This window comes from Vigna unguiculata, chromosome 7 (assembly GCF_004118075.2).
Source record: "Vigna unguiculata cultivar IT97K-499-35 chromosome 7, ASM411807v1, whole genome shotgun sequence".
In the NCBI taxonomy this organism is placed as follows: Eukaryota; Viridiplantae; Streptophyta; class Magnoliopsida; order Fabales; family Fabaceae; genus Vigna; species Vigna unguiculata.
This window is the reverse complement of record NC_040285.1, coordinates 23,063,089-23,084,435: the sequence shown is the minus strand read 5'-3', so window position 1 is coordinate 23,084,435 and position 21,347 is coordinate 23,063,089. Positions and strand designations below refer to the sequence as shown.

General features: G+C 32.0%; 2 protein-coding genes and 1 pseudogene across 2 annotated transcripts; all 3 read left to right on the top strand.

The window, feature by feature from the left end:
- Nucleotides 1-1,276: 1,276 nt before the first annotated feature.
- LOC114192828 (replication protein A 70 kDa DNA-binding subunit E-like) lies at nucleotides 1,277-4,784 on the top strand. The gene is made up of 15 exons (XM_028082652.1): nucleotides 1,277-1,367; nucleotides 1,526-1,558; nucleotides 1,921-2,061; nucleotides 2,145-2,412; nucleotides 2,491-2,566; nucleotides 2,677-2,804; nucleotides 2,885-2,984; nucleotides 3,063-3,189; nucleotides 3,258-3,415; nucleotides 3,512-3,632; nucleotides 3,721-3,891; nucleotides 3,966-4,034; nucleotides 4,116-4,184; nucleotides 4,256-4,324; nucleotides 4,412-4,784. Exons 3-15 carry the CDS (start codon nucleotides 1,921-1,923, stop codon nucleotides 4,610-4,612), a joined length of 1,698 nt encoding a protein of 565 aa, XP_027938453.1. The 5' UTR covers nucleotides 1,277-1,367; nucleotides 1,526-1,558; the 3' UTR covers nucleotides 4,613-4,784.
- Nucleotides 4,785-5,819: 1,035 nt separating this feature from the next.
- Nucleotides 5,820-10,995, top strand: LOC114191312 (annotated as a pseudogene).
- A 6,408-nt stretch (nucleotides 10,996-17,403) lies between these two features.
- Nucleotides 17,404-18,661, top strand: LOC114192283. The gene has a single exon (XM_028081961.1). The coding sequence runs from the start codon at nucleotides 17,776-17,778 to the stop codon at nucleotides 18,352-18,354; it is 579 nt and encodes a 192-aa protein (XP_027937762.1). The 5' UTR covers nucleotides 17,404-17,775; the 3' UTR covers nucleotides 18,355-18,661.
- The last annotated feature ends 2,686 nt before the right edge of the window (nucleotides 18,662-21,347 follow it).

Here is a 21,347-nt window from a genome sequence, read left to right as displayed (position 1 = left end):
AGGGTAGATTAGATTAATTTTCTTTCATACACAACTGAACTTCAGCCATTAAGGATAGAAAAAAAAAAAAGATTATGCATGAAAGTGACGTGATTGTAAATTGTAATTATGATGACTTGGGAATGAAAACAGGTGGTTCTTGGTACTGTAGGTCAAGTTTCAGATTTAGTTTTCTTTTCAAAATTAATTCCACTTTTAATAATTTTATTTTGAAAATGCATCTCTTTTACTATTTTAAGTGGTTTTAATTGGTGATTAAAGGATAAAAACGATTAATTTGAAAGTAATAACAAAAATTAAAATACAGAATTTTAAAAAAATTATAACAAACTAAGACTCAAAATATTTGGAAGAAGTACATATTTTACTTTGGATCTTACTAAATAGTGTCATAAAGACATTAGTAATAAAATTTTAAAAAAACATATAAAAAGGTATATAAAATTAAAAAAAAAACTTTTTTGCAGATTAATAAGAAAAATGTCTTTTAATTTCTTAATTTGGCACCGATTGGCCTCTACCTAATTTGAGTTGAGTTCCTTTTGGGTTTTGAGTGGAATATATTGTGAGGCCTTACGGAAAAGTACTTCTTGCATAATCACTTTTGCTATTTCAGACTTAGGTCAAATAGTCAAACTTTCTTCTGAAACTATTGTTCCCAAAAAAATATTACCTTATTTTGCGGTAATGCGAAAACATAAATAAAGTATAACGTACATAAATCAGAGTTTCATGACATTGGATTGGGAATCTTAAAAAGGATAATGGTTTGTTATACAATTTGAAACATTTTAACGTTTGGGTAAAGAGTTATAAAAGAATTTTGAAATTCTAAATTATATGAAAGTAACTGAATCATTTACTATTAATAAGAATTTGAAATCTACTATATATCTAAGAAATCTTTAGTATAGGTAAATTACTGGATTGGACATCTTATCTAACTGACACGTGTCTGAAATGGAGGGCATTTTCGTCTTTTGGATTAATTTTTTTTTCAGCTGAAGCATTAATTGTTGATTGATGGTTGCTACAGACGGAAGCTTCTGCATGAAGGCATTGCATTTGGCGGTGGTATTTGAATTTTTCTTCTTGCGTTAGGTTTGTTCAGAAACATATTGTGCTACTTTTTTCTTCTTCTTCAACACTTCATTGGATCTTCTTTCTTCTTTTTCATAGCAACGTAAGTTTCATTTTTTTTTTTGGTTGTTTATTTTCGTTGGTTGATGTTTGTTTGTTCTTCTTCTTCTTCTTCTTCTTCTTCTTTTGGTTTCTTCTGCTTTCTTCTTCTTCTCCAGTTTATTTATATATGTTTGTGATTATTGTTGTTCAAGGTTTGCAGAACCTGTTTTGTTGTTCATACCGACGTAAGTTATAATTTTTTTTTTTGCCTTTTTTTTTGTTGGTTGATGGTTGCTTCTTCTTCTTTTTCTTCTTATGCTTTCTTCTGCTTTCTTCTTCTGATGCTTTCTTCTGCTTTCTTCTTCTTCTGCTGTTTATTTGATTTTTTTTTTTGTTGTTGAAGGTTTGCAGAAGCATTTTAGTTCTTCATACCAACGTAAGCTTTCTTCTTCCTTTTTTTTTATTTTTTTTTCTTACGTTGGCTTTGTTCTAACACATTTTTGCTTTATTTTTTCTTCTTCTTCGAGTTCGTTGCATGTTCTTTGTTCTTCTTCATCTTTCTTCTTCTTCGTACCAAGAGTTATTTAAGTTCAAAATTTTTTTGTACGTCTTTTTATTTTCGTTGTATTTATTTTTTTATCGTTTTTTTTTTGTTGTTCTTCGTTTTTTTTTTTGTTGTTCTTCGAACAACTTTGATTTTATGTTCTTCTTCTTTTTGGTTCATGTGTTTTTGTTATTTTTAAGTTGTATTGTTTTTTTTTCCTATACAGCAGTTGACCTGTTATTTTTATGTATTAGATGGCAAGGAAATTTGATATGATCAAGGATATTGATGGAAAAAGGGAGACTTTGAAACTTGTTGTCCGAATTGTGGATATGTGGTTTGTTGAGTCATGGGATTCAAAACGAAATATGGAGATGATTCTGACAGATCAAAAGGTAATGTATGTTTGTATTGTCATTGTATCAGTGTATTTTGTATGTGTATGTATTTGATGGTTATGGATGATTATGGTGGTCAGGGTGATGTTATCCCTGCTATGATTAAGAAGGAAGACATTGCTACGTGGGAAGACAAGGTAAAGGAAGGAGAAAGTTATATAATGCATAACTTCAAAATTCTCAACAACAGAGCTCAATATAGAGTTTGCGACCACCCTTATAAGCTATTGTTTATTGGAGCAACATCTGTACGACGACAACCAATTGCCAGTATTCCTGCAAAAGTTTGGAAGTTCAAGAGTATAAAGGATATCATTGATGGAAACTATTCTGCAGATTTGTTGGTTGGTAAGTTTTTCTGCTTGATTTATATTTGTTTTCTATTTTTTTGTTGTCTTTACTTACTATTTTGTTTTTCCATTTTAGATGTCATTGGTGTGGTGGATAATGTGGAGGAGAAACCAAGTTACAAAAATGTTGTGTTTGACCTAAAGGACTTGAGGTTCAATTGTTTGTTTTGAATTGTAATGGTGTTTTGAATGTCACAGATTAAGTTGATTATTTCATTTTAATGGTGACTTGAATTTGTTTTTTTTTTTTTGTATATTGTAGTGGTGCGTCAATCTGTTGTACTCTTTGGGATTCATATTGTTTGCGTTTGGTTAGTTATTGGAGGGAAAGTCGTGACACAGCTTATCCAGCTATTATTCTTACTCAGGCAAAGATAAAGGCTGCCTCAGGTTTCATCGTATTTGGAGATGTTTGTTATATTGATTAGTCTACGTTAAATGGAAATTTATTTCAATTATTTTGTATATAGGTCCATGGCCGGTGTCATTGTCTAATTGTTGGAATGGATCGAAGTTGTTTATGGGAGATGATATATCAGAACTGATTGAATTTAGGAAGGAATTTTCAAAGTAATAGTTTTATATAACGACTATTTTATTCTATAACTCTTTGTATTTCATAAGTACTAACTAATGTTTATTGTGTAGAACTACTGCTCATGAAATTTTCGAGGAGGGAAGCCAATATAGTGGATCTTCCCAGATTAGTCATGTTGATAGGTTTATGTATAAAACTGTTGTTAAGAGTGTTTCACAGATCCTGACTGTGATAGAGGTATTTTCGATTTTGTATACTTTTATAATCGATTTTTGTTATTATTAACCCTTCTTTTATTGTTGTAGGAGATTTCATGTGTTACTGTTGCACATACACTTAAATTTAATTTAGGAAATCATGGATGGAGTTACTTGGTTTGTAACTTATGCGCAAAAAGAACATATGAAGTTGGTTCTTTTAAGTGTTTGAATTGTGATGGTTATAATGAGTATCCAAAAATGAGGTTAGTAATAGTTGTATTGTGAAATTATGTTATTCGTCATTGAATATATGTTTTCGGATACAAGCATCTTATTTATGATTAAATATATGTTTTCAGGTACAAGCTTGAAATTCAAGTGACTGATGGAAAAAAGGTTGCTAACTTCATGCTTTGGGACCAAGACTGCATCAATTTAATTGGTCTTTCTGCTGGTGACTTGCGAAAGAAAATGATCAAGGTTGTATATTTTTTCTTTTCCATTAGTAATATAATAATGGCATAATAATACTCATTTGATTTCATCTTTGTTTTTTAAAATATATTAGGATGGTGAGGAGGATCCTAAGTGTTTTCCACAGGATCTAGACGTTCTTTTGGGTTGTACTTTGGCTTTCAAGGTCAAGCCACAAGGAAATAACCGACCTGCTTCAGTAATGAGAGTTTCAACTGATCGTGAAATCATAGGACACATTAGTAGTCTTCTTGGACAAACTGAGGTCGTTATTTTAATCTTTGTGTACTGATTATGTGATGTATTTTGAGATTGAACTAAAGAAATCAAATTTTGCAGGTAATGGAAATTGTTGAAGCTAAGGAAAACTGTTCTGATCAATCAGAGCTTCGTAAGGGCAAGTCCATAGTAAGTACTTATTAAATTGGTTGGTTTTGTTAATTCCCATTTTCATGTATTGTATGTTTTAATGTATATTGAGTTATGCAGGCAATTGAGGTTGGGAAACGTAGGAGTGCCAGTGAATCTGATGTCCATACTCATACTGGGAGTTCTTTAGTAAGTATTTTAATGTAGGTATGATTTGTGGTGTAATCAAGATTTATAATTTTAAATGTTAAATTTTCCAGGCATTGGAACTTGCTGAATGTGGTGATAATGCAGCATGCGACTTATCTGCTGATACTGATAGTTCATTAGTAAGTATATTATTAGATAGATTTAGTGTCTTAATTTTACTGGACAGTTTAAAGATGTAATTTGACTAAACATATGATTCATTGCAGATGTGCCTTTCTAGGACTGCTGATCTTGATCCGGATGTTGTTTTATGTGTGACGCCCAGAAAAAATCTTTCCACTACCAGTGACAATGAAGACATGCAGTATATTCCAGAAAATTTCATGGATTTTGATCTTTTGGAGGACCTCCCATTAGCCCAATTGTCAGCTACGAAGACAATGAAGATTATCAAGAAGGAGAAATGATATTTAATTTATGAAAGCTATGGAAATTATTGTAATTAATGTTGCTTAAGACTGTATGTTAGTTTCCTTAGAAATGTTTTGGCTCCTTCAAGGGATGCATTCGTCTTTCCTGTTTTGATAAATTGTACTGGGGAAACCTTCTTTGGTATTTTAAGGAGTTTTGGTTGTGCTTACGTTGAACAAAGTTTGAACACTTTTTGTATATTAATATTAAACACTAAGGTCGATTATAAAAAAAATTGTAACCGTCCAAAGGTTTATGTATTTATAGTCAGAATTCAACCTTTTATGCATTGTTTTAAGTATACTACCATAATGAGAATTAAGGAAGACTACCATCACAACGTGTTATTAATATTTCTTTAAGTATACTACCATGATACGCGTTGATATATCTTCATTTTGTTACATTCGAACCTATGCATTCAGTTTAACATTTTCATATATTTTTTATAACATATTATCTGGATTGATTAGACATGCATTTAATAAAGATACGTTGAAGTTTATAGAGCAGTAGGATATCATAATTCATTCAAGCAATCATCAAACCCGCATTTATTAAAGCCAAAAACGTGCAATAGTTAATGTTGATGGTACGATATTGTATTCTATTAAAGCAGTACATTTGATAATTGTTTCCTGCGCTACAAGCAATGTGTAAGAGCAATGTGCATGTACAATATTATATATAATATAATGAAATGTAATTGTATAAAGCTGGCAGATTAGACACATTAGGATGAAAAGACTTGCATTTAAGAACCCCAAATCATGCTTCGCATTGACATGACTTTATAGTGGTGCTCATTTTGGCGGTAAAAATTTTACGAGTCATGTATTCAGCATCATGCAACTACGAAAATCTTTAGATTACATTATGTTAAGACAACCTTTAATTGTTAAGTAGATGAGAATTGATAAATCAAGTCTGTTCTAAATGGTTAAAGCAGAGCTTACTATTATTATTCATTAATTGGAATTGTTTCATTTATCTGTTCACAAACCAGTATTATGAACTATATCTGTAATGTTTTCAAAATTTTGTGTAGAAGTTTTTCTATGATCTTCAAGTATAACCTTTATATATTATGCAAATGTTGTTATTTCCCAAATATTTATCATTCTGTGTTGTGTTTAATGTAGAATGATGGCCGATGAAAATAGTATCTGCAGTTCAAGAGCAAGAATAAAAAGAAAACTCATAATGCAGGAGAAGAGGATGAAAGCTACATACAAAAATCAGAAGCGCGTTGAAAACAAAATGCCAGATTGTACCCCATTAGCAGATGTAACAACTTATTATGTTAATCAAGATACGTTTCATATGGAATCACAAGTTGGATCTTCTGATATTAGATTCAGGAATGTTCAAAGAAATGTTACAGGCTCACGAAAGAAGCCTCAAAGTTTGCTTCACAAGTTTGAAGGCACTGTGAATAATGTGACTAACATAAATCAAGGGAATATACCAAGTCAATCTTTTGTATTGGAAGATGTTCATGAAGTAGAATCATATTCAGATGAGTCTGAATCGCTTGGTCAAACAGTAGAAGGTAATTTTATTTTGAAATGAAATTAACAGTTCATCATTATTACTGATATGTTGATCATAATTAATTACGCAGTCATTGATGAAGTAGATGATAGGAACCATCAAAGCATGGAGACTAATGCAAGATAAGTAATCTACGAAGTTTTTTATCAACATAGTTGTTATGATATATGAGAACTTCAACTAATAATTATATTAATTTCCAAATTGTATGCAGATATAGGAGATCCGATATATGTTTGTCAGCATTGCAATGCATATATGTGGTATCAAGAACGCATTGGCAAATCTCATCATATGATTAATCCGAACTTTCAGCTATGTTGCTCAAATGGAAAAGTTGAATTGCCAATGTTGAAAAAACCCCCGGATGAGCTAAGTGAACTTTTATTTCAATCAGATTCAAAACAGAGCAGAACTTATCAGAAGAATATTAGAACATACAACATGATGTTTGCATTTACATCACCTGGAGCAAAAATTGACAATAAATACAACAATGGAGGTGGTCCACCAAATTTGAGAATCCAAGGACAATCATGCCATAGAAATGGTAGTCTTCTTCCACCAATTGGACAACAGCCAAAGTTTGCTCAATTATATATTTATGATACTGAAAACGAGATACACAACAGAATTCAATCTCTAAGGTACAATTCATTCGTCTAAACAATTGTTATTATATTATGTAGCATGTTTGTATTGATATGCTCATTCAATTGCCATATATGAATGTAGGAACAACAATGATATTGATGCTGAAATTGTTAGAACATTAACAAACATGCTAGATAAGTACAATGTCCATGCTAAATCTTTTCGTATGGCAAGGGACAAATATGCGGAGCAGCCATGTCATGATCTTAAATTGAAACTTATTGCTGATAGGCATAACGATGGACGTATATACAACATCCCCACCGTTTCAGAGGTTGCTGCATTAATAGTAGAAGATGTTGACACTGCATCTCCTAGGGATATTATTATGGAAAGCAGAACAGGAAAATTACAAAGAATAAACGAGTTGCACACAAGCTACTTGGGATATCAGTATCCGCTGCTGTTTCCCTATGGTGAAGATGGATATAGGCATGATATTAGTCATCGTGATTCTTTGGCACTCAAACGTAACCGCTTAACAATTAGGGAATGGTTTTGTTTCAGAATTCAAACCCGACAATGTGAGCCAATGACCATTCTTAGATCGAGAAGATTGTTCCAACAATTTGTTGTAGATGGATATACAATGATTGAGTCTGAAAGACTATCATTCATCAGAAACAATCAGTCCAAGCTGAGGGTTGACAAATATAGTAACCTCTGCCAACCAACCAATGAGAGCTACACAGAAGCTTCACAAAAAGGAAAACGTTTTGTGCTTCCATCTAGCTTTGTCGGTGGTAGGAGATTTATGGATCAATTATATTTTGATGGGATGACAATATGTGGTCATGTAGGATTCCCAGATCTTTTTGTAACTTTTACTTGCAATCCAAAATGGCCAGAGATTTGCAGAATATTGAACCCTTTAAAATTAAGTCCTTCAGATAGGCCAGATATCATTGCAAGAGTTTTCAGAATCAAATTTGACCAACTATTGTCAGATTTAACAAAGAAGAACATATTGGGAAGGGTCATAGCATGTCTGTATACTTCATATACTTACTATTTATTTGTTTCATTTAATTGATTATTCTAATCATGTAACTGATGTATGATTGCAGACATGTATAGTATTGAATTCCAGAAACGTGGTTTGTCACATGCTCATTTGTTGTTATTTTTGCATCCATCAAGCAAGTACCCGACAGCCATGGATATTGACAAAGTAATCTCAGCTGAAATACCATGTGCCAAAGAAGATACAGAATTGTATAACTGCGTAAAAGAACATATGATTCACGGCCCATGTGGAATGTCTAAGATATCATCTCCATGCATGAAAAATGGATCATGTTCTCGATTTTATCCAAAGAAATTTGAAGATACTACAACAATTTCAGAAGATGGTTTTCCTCATTATCGCAGAACAAACAATGGTGTTAGCATTGTGAAGAATGATATTGCACTAGACAATCGATTTGTGGTTCCTTACAATCTACAATATTAGTCAAATATCAGGCTCATGTCAATGTAGAATGGTGCAACCGTTTTAATTCAATCAAGTACTTATTTAAGTACATCAATAAGGGTTATGATAGAATTACTGCTGCCATTGTTTCTAATGAGAACCAAGGTTTTTCAACTGATATTCCAAGGGATGAAATCAAACAATATATTGATTGTAGATATATTTCTCCATGCGAAGCATGTTAGAGAATATTTTCATTTCCAATTCATGGAAGAAATCCAGCTGTTGAACGATTGTTTTTTCATCTACCAGGCGAGCAATCTGTGTACTTCAAGGATGATGATGACATTGATGATATCATGGCAAAACCGACAGTTAGGGAGTCCATGTTCACCAGTTGGATGGAGTGCAACAAGAAATATTCAGATGCAAGGGAACTAACATATCCACAATTTGTTACTAAGTATGTGTATAATAAGAATCAAAGGTGTTGGAAACCAAGGAAAAAAGGAAATACCATTGGAAGACTTATTTGGGTTCCCCCTGCAACTGGTGAACTTTTCTACCTAAGAAGGATGCTAACAATTGTTAAAGGTCCAATATCCTACATAGATTTGCGAACTGTTGAAAGCATAACTTATCCTACATTTAGAGAAGCATGTGAAGCTTCTGGATTTTTGGCAGATGATAGAGAATACATCGAAGCTATCAAGGAAGCCAATGAATGGGGATCTGGAAACTTCTTGAGGAGATTATTCGTAACTATGCTCATGTCAAATAGTATCAACAAACCTGACGAAGTTTGGAAGAAAACATGGGAAATGCTTTCTGATGGAATTCTATATAATGAAAGAATTATTGCACGAAATCCAGGTGAAATAGTTTTTAACAATATTAATGTCAATTTTGGATATGAAACTATGTTAACTCATGTTATTTGTTGCAGCCCTCAACCTGAATTTTGAACTACTGAAAAATTTAACTTTGATTGAAATTGAGAAGCTTTTACAGAACAATAGGAGATCATTAAAGGAATTTCCCTCCATGCCTTATCCTAATGATTTTGCAGTAAATTACTGTGGGAACCGATTAGTGTATGCTGAACTTGATTATAACAAAGATGATGAACTACGTATCTTTGAAACAAATTTTAGCAGTATGACAGGTAAGTTTTTATTCCTAATATTTTTGCAACACAAGTCATTGCTATTTATCTAAATTATAATTGATATGCAGATGAACAAAGACATATTTTCCAAAAGATTATAAATGCTGTGCATGATGAAAAAGGGGGCATGTTCTTTTTATATGGATATGGAGGAACTGGAAAAACATTTATGTGGAATACATTATCTTCTGCTCTTCGTTCTGAAGGAAAAATAGTTCTAACAGTTGCATCAAGTGGTATAGCGTCTTTGTTATTGCCTGGAGGTAGAACAGCTCATTCAAAATTTAAAATTCCAGTTCCAACACTTGAACACTCTGTCTGCAACATTACAAAAGGTAGTGAACTATCAGATTTGATGAAATTGGCAAACCTCATAATTTGGGATGAAGCACCAATGGCACACAAGTTTTGTTTTGAGGCACTAGATCGAACTTTAAAAGATATCATGAAAGAACACAACAAATCAGATTTCGTTTTTGGTGGCAAAGTAATAGTATTTGGAGGGGATTTTAGACAAATTCTTCCTGTTATCCCTCGAGGAAGCAGGTCTGATATTGTTCATGCAACAATCAACTCATCCTATCTTTGGGAGCATTGCCAGATTCTAAACTTGACCAAAAACATGCGACTGTTACAGCAGGGATTGCACAGCTCTACTGTTGCTGAAATTGAAGAGTTTTCTTCGTGGATAATAAAAATTGGTGATGGTTCACTGAATGAACCTAATGATGGCTTAGTAGATATAGAAATCCCTCCAGAATTTCTAATCAAAAACTTCAAAGACCCTATCCAAGCTATAATCAATAGCACTTATCCACAACTACACCAAAAATTCAATGATGAGATGTTTTTGATATCACGAGCTATTCTAGCCAGTCGAATTGAGACAGTGGATGAAATCAATAAATCTATTCTGGATTCTATTCCAGGTGATGCTTAACTCATACTTATCATTTTTTCATACATGTGTCATATTATATAAGTCTAACAACTGTTATTGATCAAATTTAGGTGAAGTTAAAGAGTACCTCAGCGCAGACTGTATTGATACATCAGATACCATGGACGTTGATGTATATGACGGTATTACACCAGAATTTTTAAATTCATTGAGAACATCGGGATTACCAAATCATAGTATAAAACTCAAAGTTGGCACACCAATAATGCTTTTGAGAAATTTAGATCAATCTGAAGGTCTCTGTAATGGAAGTAGATTAGTAGTTACCAGACTAGCAAAGCATGTAATTAGTGCAAAAATTATAACTGGGAAAAACAAAGGAACAGAAGTTTACATCCCGCGTATGTCTATGTCTCCATCTCAGTCACCATGGCCATTCAAGATGATTAGAAGACAATTCCCAATCATGCTATCTTATGCTATGACCATAAACAAATCTCAAGGTCAGTCTTTAGATTGTGTTGGATTGTATCTGCCTACACCAGTTTTCAGTCATGGTCAGTTATATGTTGCAGCTTCCAGAGTTAAAAGCAAGTCTGGATTAAAGATTTTAATCCATGACACCGACAATAAGCCTTTGACTGCTACCACAAATGTAGTTTTTAAAGAAGTTTTCAACAATGTGTAATGAACGATTACATACCTGATCTTTTTTTGGCTAGCCATGCATATGTGGAGTAGTTACAGAGTAAGAATGCTTAACTGATATTCTTAAATATGATGTGTTGGCGTAATGTATAAGTTTTTTGCCATAATGACTTGCAGTAATAAATGAATATGTGGTACTTTGATGTTATCCCTTGCATTTATCATGTTTGAACTGACAATTACATTATGGTAAATTCGTATTGGCCATAGTGCATTAAATATGCAAGCTGCCATTGACCAACAAGAAAACAAGAATTAATTATATGCGCAGATAATACTGTTAAATAACTGCTAGGTTCATATAGCAATTCCTTATAATATTGTCTTGCACCCATATAATTAGCCCAATTCATATTGAATCTCTTACTTGACACACCACCTTAAATATGTAGTTAACCTCCCACAATTGTCAGTTTAATCATGTTTTGAACCCCAACAAGACCTTGCAACGTTATACGAGCAGCCCAAGTAATACTGAATATTTAACTAAACACACTACCTTAATTATCAAACGCACCTCCCAGATATCTGACATTATTAATCAAATATGCTGATGCAAATGAACATCCGTTTTCTTTTATTAACAACTATCCATACTATATCAAATACATCAAATTATGGACATTAAATTTATTTATAAAATTGACTTTTTTAACATAAATAAGTAATATTATATAGAAACAAATATAGACATTATTTTGTTTTTTTATTAACGTAATATTAGAGTAAGAGTTATATTGTTATTTATGTTATTTATGAGTAGCAGTTATAAAAGTAAATAATGTTATTTATAAAATGATATTACCAATAAGAATACTAAGGTTTAAATATACTTTTATTAATTAACAAATAATTTCATATTTGGTAATAACACTTTACATTTACTCAAAGTTTTCGCTAATTTCAATTTATATTAATTTAAATTTTAAACTTAATCAAAATATGAAGATAACGAAAGCTGAAACTTGGTATAATAATGGTAAGAGACGTGTACATATTTATCATTAAGTAGATATAGTCAGTATAATAGTCAATATAAATAAGCAGTTTTATATCAACATTCCAAAATACATTAATGTTTATATACTAAATATGTAACATAAACTTAAACTATATATTCCAAAATTCATAAAAACGAAACTTAAACTAAGTGTTTGTAGGATGTACGTAATACTTTGACAGACAAAATATTCAAAGCATTACAGTAACCTAATTCTTCAATATGTGGATTACGCCCTTTTCTTCATCCTCCACAACAAATCTTATCCGATCACCAGCAGCCAATCCGTTTTCTTTGCAAAACTTCTTCCAACCACAGGTTAAGTAACACTCATACGAACTTCTGGCCGTCCAACGTATCTTACAGTCCCAGAATTGAGCTTGGTCATTCGTCAATTTGTAGCTCTTGCGACCCTTGATCAAGCATTCTTTTGCAAATTTGGAATCCAGATACTACATTCGAAAAAACATGTTAATGCATCATAGATAGGAGTTCATGTATGAAAGCAGGATTATATATATCTGTCTTACCAAAGAAGATGCTTTAACATCATAATTGCTTAATTCTTTCTCAAAATTAGGAGCAGCAACTGGAACTTGGGTGTTTGCAGCACTGCCCGAATTTCTGTTATAATCCATTTCTACTCCTTCAGCCGAGAATATCCTATGAAGAAATACATTGTTTCCTACATAGTTTAAATGTAAGTAACACGGACCAGTCAACCCATAATATGGAATGTACCTACTAAAACCAAACAGGACCATCCTCAAATTCTCATCTGTATCGACATATATTTCAAACATCTTTGACAGGGGATCATACAACTTGATCGCGTAATGAAACGCAAGTTTATCCCGACAGAATATTTGAAAGTAATCTGGGACATTAATCAACATCTAAGACAACAATCAAGACATGAACTATATTAGAATCAATGCCATACAAATGCAACTGTAAATGTAATAACAATGGATTAATATAGCATACCGTCGCTGGGATAAACTGCACCCTAAACGCTTGGAAAAACCTTATTGAAGACAAAGGGTTACATCCAAGAGAAGTCCTTGTTGTACCAGGGTAGTCAAACTCATTCCAGTCCAGATCAAAAAGCCTTATACGAAAAAATCGGTCTCCACAGTAAACAGTACACACATAATAAACATCGTTGACGTTATAAAAAGACCAAATGCTCTGGACACCACGAAACTGTCTCTGACCCAAAAGACCCTCCTCAAACTCTATATTTATGGTATTTCCTTTCGGATCGCTAAAGAAGTTGGTCCTCAGCAGTAGCATTTTACCCCATTGGTCATAAAAACCAACTTCGAAGTCCAGACATTCCTAACATACACGAAAGCAGTAGCATTCATAAAAATGAAAACTTTCAACACAAATTTCTACAAATACTTCAACCACAACACCATCGTACAAAAAAAGATTAACTTTACGCCAGAACCTAGGTTTTCATATCCAAAAAACGAAACTTTAAATAAACGAACAAAATAATGCACCAACCTCTGCGGGCTCCATGACAGTCACTGAGTTTTGGTAAAAGTTTGTGAAGCTGATGGCCTTTGATGAAGACATTTTAACGTTTGGATGCTGCTGCAACTGCGACAGGGATAATGGATTCTTTCTTCTTTTCTGACCAAACACAGGGATGATGGCTTCTTTCTTCTTTCTGACCAAACACACGCACACTGATCCAACTTACCATTTAAAGCCACTAAACGTTACGACTGAACGAAATAAAATCCCCTGACCAAACCAATCAACGTGCAAAAAAAATATCCCCACGACAAGACATGTAATAAGTTGGTTTTCCCGCCATCTTTTCGTATTCTGAGAGATATATTAAATTAGTAGTAAAAACGTTTACCATACCACTTTAATAATCTACTGCTAGGTTTAAACAAGAAACGAAAACACAAAAAAATAAAACAATTCACCAACATTGATCTTAAATTCAAATCAATTGTCAAATAAATAATTGAATAAGAGAATAATATTACAAATATAACAACACTAATATATAACTGTAATTAATTGTAGAAAATTATTTCAAAATTATATTTATTTAAAGAATATAATTATTACATATTTTTTATAACCATGTAAATATAAATATTAATTTCTTTTTAAAAAATAACTTTTAAATCTAACAAGAAAATCCAAAACAAATAAATTAACACCTGTTTTTTACTCTTTAATGTTCACCAAAACTCTAAACTTATTAGCACAAACAACATACTGTAATTAAATTTCTAAAAAAATTAAACTGAGATTTCGTAATCCAAACAAAATAACAATCTATATCATGACAAATAATTTATTCCAAATTACTCAAAAACATATAACATAGAACACATAATATATATCAATAATTAATTATACGTAAATGTATAATTTCATAATCGTTAGATGAATTTGTTGTTTGAATATTTTAAAATTCAAAAATAAACATCTATAACTTTTAAATGAAATTATTGATTTATTGATAATAATATTAAATCCGTTTTCTAAACAAAAATTTTTAAAAACAAAAACACGACCCGTGCGTACGCAGGTCTCATGCTAGTTTTCTTTAATCCTAAAATCATGATTCTCCTTTTTATATTTTCTCTTCAGATATTAATTTGATTGAGAGAGAGAGAGAGAGAGAGAGAGAGAGAGAGAGAGAGAGAGGAGAGAGAGGAGAGAGGAGGAGAGAGAGAGGAGAGAGAGAGAGAGAGAGAGAGGAGAGAGAGAGAGAGAGAGAGAGAGAGAGAGAGAGAGAGAGAGAGAGAGAGAGAGAGAGAGAGAGAGAGAGAGAGAGAGAGAGAGAGAGAGAGAGAGAGAGAGAGAGAGAGAGAGAGAGAGAGAGAGAGAGAGAGAGAGAGAGAGAGAGAGAGAGAGAGAGAGAGAGAGAGAGAGAGAGAGAGAGAGAAGAGAGAGAGAGAGAGAGAGAGAGAGAGAGAGAGAGAGAGAGAGAGAGAGAGAGAGAGAGAGAGAGAGAGAGAGAGAGAGAGAGAGAGAGAGAGAGAAGAGAGAGAGAGAGAGAGAGAGAGAGAGAGAGAGAGAGAGAGAGAGAGAGAGAGAGAGAGAGAGAGAGAGAGAGAGAGGAGAGAGAGAGAGAGAGAGAGAGAGAGAGAGAGAGAGAGAGGAGAGGGGTATTGTTGGCTTAATTACTATTTCAGAGTTATAATCTCAACATAATTTTTTTAAATAGCAATAAAAATTACTTTTAGACTAAAATTAATTATATTTATTTTTTATTTGATATAATTAAGATGGGTTTATTGTTAACGTTAAGTCCTAATTATTTTACAATCATTCTTAGTTATATTTCCTTAATCAATATAAATATTAATTTTCAGCCGTTAATCCCAAACATATCAGTTTTTCATATATGTAAATTAAAATTATTTTGAATTGATTTTAATTAAGATTTTTTTAATTAATATTAATTTAATTTTTTTTTACATAAAGTTAATCAGTGATATTTCACAATCAATGTTAATTAGGAAATTATTAACCAATAATAGGAGAATTACGTTTCGGTTAATGTCGATTAATTTTATATCATTAACCAAGATTGATCAAAATAAATATTTCACAACCACTTTTTTATTCAATGACAATTAAAAAAAAACTCAATCAAAAAATAAAATAAAATAAATTTAAATTTAATTTATTTGAATACTTTAGAAAATAAAATAAAATTTAGGTAAAGTGGCAATAACAAAGACTAACTATTGGTAACTTATTTAAAACAATAGAATGATGATCATAAAAAATGGACCCCATTTCATTAAAAAAAAGAAATAGAAAAATAAAAGCATAGTGTGAGTGCCGTAACAAATGTAATTATGAATTGGGCATTAGATACAGTTAGATTGACAATCAGCGAAGCACTGTGACCCACATATTAACTGTTTAAACCAACTAATCATTTCATTGTTTAACACTTTTTTATATTTAATATTCATATATTTTAATTTCGTGTTCCTAATTTAACGAAATATTTATGACGTCATTTGATTGGAGCAATCAGTTTAAACGGCTGCAATTAAAACTGGACTTCCGCCGACCACACTCTTCCAACCAATTCTAACAACGTTGAATGCTACATATGTTATTGCTCACACAAATAAAAATTAATAAAATTTTTAATAAACATTCTCGTCTATACGACATCGTAATTTAAAGAGAAACTAACGACTGAACAAGAGTCGTGTAATTCCTATAAATGAAAGCCGTATTTACTGTAAATTTGTATTGAGTGAACTGTAATTTATTTTAACGTTTTTACGCTATTTGATGTACAGGACTTTTAGCTGAATTAAATTACTTTTTGATGTCTAAAAGCGGTAAAATTGAGAAGTAATATGATAACATTAAGAATCGAATCAAACCTAGCATTTAAATATAATATCATATGACGATAGTTAATTAGCAATTATTAAACATATTTAAGACTTACCACCTGAATGTATTTTGCTTATGACATTTATATTTATCAAAATACATTGATAAGTTTATATTATAATTTTTAATTATAAGATTATGTAATTTATCTCTCAGGAAAAATTTAAAATTATGATTTTGATAATAATTATAAAATAATTTACAACATTTTTATTGGATAATTTCTATTACAACATATTTAGTTTTTCAGTAAAAATACGTTGCAATTATTTACAAAAGGTAACAAATTCATGTCAGGGAAAACCACATGAAATAACTCCAATTAAACTTCAAAATATTAGTTTAGTTTCATTCAAATTTTATATGAAATTAAAATTTAACCAAATTTTTATATTTTATTTTAAGTGACAATAATAAAAAGTGTTAATATAGAACATAAAGTACTGTTACATAAACCAAAATCATAATATATAAGCAGACGAAGTTCATTATGAATGTTTTTTACGTAATTGTATGAACTAACATCCACACCCAATTGCATTTGTAAATCTTTATTCTTCCTTAACAATGAAATCATAAAATGACCGTAATGTTGACTCTTTTCTCATCTAACTGGTATCTATTATTGCAATTTCCGAGGCTAAGTTACTAGAAAAGTTCGCCTTGAATCATGCCACATTATCCATGGTTCCTTCCACTGCAGGTCAAGCTCACGACCAAACCAATTAGTCATAATTCTGGTCGTTGATGCTTCATCATATTAATGATAGCGTACATCACAGACTACCCATTCATTAATGCTACAAAATACATGTACATTTTGTGTTGACCATCGTTACCCTTCCACAGAGAAACCTTACAAGGTTCCAATTACACCACATGCAAGCAACCAAAACTTCATTTTAATTCAGTACCACGTCCCTAACAGTACAACCAAACCACCTTATTATATTTTCACACTTAACATTTCGGGAAAAACTAATATTAAACAATTTATTATCTTATTAAAAAGAGTTTTCATATTGATTACAACATATTCAGCAGTTTAAGTTTTAAGTTTTACCTCAATCAAAATCGTCATCCCCGGCTAGAAATAAGGATAAATGTGGCAGACATGTTATACCCCAAGTCAAATTTGGAAGTGACATTGTAACAGACACAAAGGCCAATACTCATCTAAACGAGAACAACCAAGTTCACCATTATGTGCGTCACAGGATGTAGCGGTTTAACAAACATCAATTCCTTTACCAAACGTGCCCTTGACGTAGGTTTTCAAACCCCAATATAATGCAATCCAAACCCAAACTCCTTTTACTTAAACTCAATAGATTGTGATTGTGATTGTGAGAGATGGGGAACCAAGTCTCACTTCGTCCCTCAGATGGCAGGGGCAAAATCGTGTGGTGGGACGGTTCCGTGCATGAAATTGAGCAATCGGTGACGGTGGCGGAGCTGATGCTGGAGCACCCGGAACAGGTGGTGGTTGAGTTGCATTCGGCGGTGAACCAGAAACGGCCGACGCCATTGCCGGCTGATAACAAGTTAGAAACAAACAAGGCGTATCTGATGATTCCCGTGAAGCGAGGGAAGCCCGTTGGGTTAAGCGGGGAAGAAACCCGACGCATTCTCTTCATCCTTAATTCTGCTCTGCATTCAAAGTCTCTTGTGGGGTCCTCAAAGTTTGTTCCTTGGCTTACGCGTTTGTGCCAGAACACTACAATTGTGGAACCGGGGAGAAAGGAAGAGGAAAGAGAGAAGAACGAAGAGAGGTGTCAGTTTTCGGAGCTTCTGCCGGAAATTCTAGAAGCCAGGCCGGAGTATTTGAATCGGCAGTTGTCGGGAAAAGGGTGGAAACCTACTTTGGACACCATTAAGGAGAAGAACATTGACAGAAAACACACTCATTGGTTGTTCCTCAGGACTTTCTAGTCCTAACTTTTGTCTCCACTTTTTTTAACTCTTTAGTTTCGGTTGTAGTTTCATTTCGATGATCTAGTCAAAATTTGCAGAGATGGTTAAATAGATTATCGAAATCAAACTCTCGTACTTGTTAAAACTGTTTTTGTTTTTTAGCATAGTTAATCAGTGAAAAAATGTTGTGGTGCCTTTACGCCGTTATGTATTCTGTGACAGGATACCTTGCTACCCAATCAAATCGTGTTACATACAAAGCTCAGGGTTGTAATTTTGTTCACATCAATGTAGAGTTAATATATGGAAAGGAATTAAAGTTCTTCTAACATTCATTTCTCTTTGCTCTTTTCTTAGATTGAACTTTGCAGATACAAAAAGAGTTGAAGAAACTAATTTGTAACTGTTTATTAAACAGAATATTTTTTAGTAGATAATGAAATTAATTCTATGTTCTACTGGTAGAAAATATTTACATACTGAATCGATAAAAAATTATTATAAAAGTTAACAAATATATTATGTGTAAGGTAATTTGTGAATAAATAATATAGAAGTTTTTTACATGGCATGGCCTGGTTTGCGATAATGATTTGAAAAGAATCTTGTAGAAATCAACAAGATAAATTTTTAAAAAAGATATGTGTATGCAGTTAATTATAGGGTTTAACTATTCAAATTAAACATGATTAGTAAAGAAGGACAAAGACACATTGGGGGTGGACATGATTTGGCTTTTACAAAAATAAAAGAAAAGAAATAATTAGGCTATGCATTTCGTAGAATCAGAAAAAAGAAAGTTCAATTTTAAAACTAGACCACTTTGTTTTATAAAACTGGATTCAAAATCATTTTAGATCTTACTGTTGAAACTAGCTCTGTTTATTTCCTTTCAAAACTAATATCTTTCCAACACTAATATCCTTGCAAATTTTTAATATATATACCAAATATTTTATTTTAATTATAGTATATTTTGTGTCAAAATATTTACTAAAGATGTGTCACTGTAGAGGATGTATGTGTTTGAGGAGATTAATATCCTTTCCATTTTTGCACTTTTTTTTTTTTTGCACAGTATATGCTGACTCCGAGACTCTCATAAAATTCAAGCTTCACAAAATTTTAATAGGTTTTAGTAGGGATGTCAACGGGGCAGGTAGGGTACGGGTAGTAGATCCCCCGTACCTTACCCGCTAGATAAATATTTGCCCCGTACCTATACCCATATTTGTCGGGTATCCATTATGCGGGTACCCGTCTATTTCTTTTATATCCGCGGGTATCCACGGGTACCCGCGGGTATTTACAAAATTATTTAAAAAATAAATATTTAATCATAAATTCAAATAAAATAAAATACACCACTGTCATAAATTTTAAATAAAGTTCAAACAAACTCAAGTCCTATAAGTCCAAATAATTATAAAAATAAATATAGAATGACGGTTCAACACAATGGAAATTATTTAATTAGTGTTTTGATCAACAAGTTCACTTTCTCCGATTGATTCTTGAAAAATAATCAAATAATAAACCCCAAATGTCACGTGTCAAGTATTCTTATTTTGATTCCATCATTTGACAACAAGCATACCATAAACGTCATTGTCTATATAGGGTTTGATGTATATGCCCAATTTCAAAGAAGGGTAAGAGAAGAATGTTAAGGGATGTACTTGGAAGAAGACAACGTACCAATATTTGAAGCCGAAAGAATGGAGACAAAAAAAGATAAAATGTACAGCTTAGAAAATATTAGATCAGAATGTTTTTTACTAATATATATATATATATATATATATATATATATATATATATATATATATATATAAGGATATTTGTGTGAATTAAAGTTTAGCGGGTACGGGTATCCACGGGTACGGATACTATGATATCCGTACCCGCCCCGTTAACATGCGGGTATAAAAAATACCCGTACCCGCGGGTAGCGGATATCCATTTTTAATATTCATTTCCTATCCATGACGGGTTTTATCCGCGGATATCTGCGGGTACGAATATTTTTGACATTCCTAAGTTTTAGTTAGATTTCAGAAAAAAGGATTAAAAGAAAACCTCTTACAAATAGATCTCATCATAGGTTTGACTTGATGAGCACGCTCATATAACTTACGATTCACGTTATATGAAACTTCAAAAACAATGTTGAAAAAGAAATAATTTTTTTTAGCCTTGTTCAATGTTCATATAGATGGAGTCCTAATTGATCTATTTATTTTAGGATATACTGATATATTACTAAGCATGATCTTCTATCTAATTATGTTAAGTACTAGAGAGGTGGTTTGATATTTGTGGGGTAAATAAAATGTTAAATTCTCGTTTAGACCAATTAGTAAAAACATTCAGCGAACACCATCTACAACGTGTATATATATTGTGGTAGTTTGATTAGAATTGTCAATTTTAAAGTGATATATCCTATTATGTACTTGTATGGATATTTATTTGTAATAATTACATATATGTTATAAAAAGTGAGACATGTTAATATGATTATTTCACACAAAAATTATAATTCTTTAAAATTTTAATTAAATAAAAAATAAGTCGTTGACTTATTGACCTAAGATTGGATGAAATTAAGTGAAAAAAATATATTAGTGAAGTTAGCCCATAAACTATACCGAGCCAAATCGGTAGCTACTTTTAACGACCCTACTCATAACATCTCAAGCCTTCTACTGAAACTATATAAACAGGAAAATTGGTACAATTCCACAACTAATTAAATGCTGCACTAGAAAACAATAAAATTTAACTAACAATAACGAAAAAAAGCTCTCTGGTCCTGGGTATACCCGGCCCATTGCCCAATCAACCAGACCCATCATAATACAATTTAGTTAAAATATATTTACTTCAGTCCAATAGATTTGGATTTTTTTTTTTATAGTTGGGTATAGTGAAAGTTAACATTATGGAACTGATAAATATTCTGAATTTTCTCGATTTTCATACTTGTACTCATAGGAATATATTAAAAA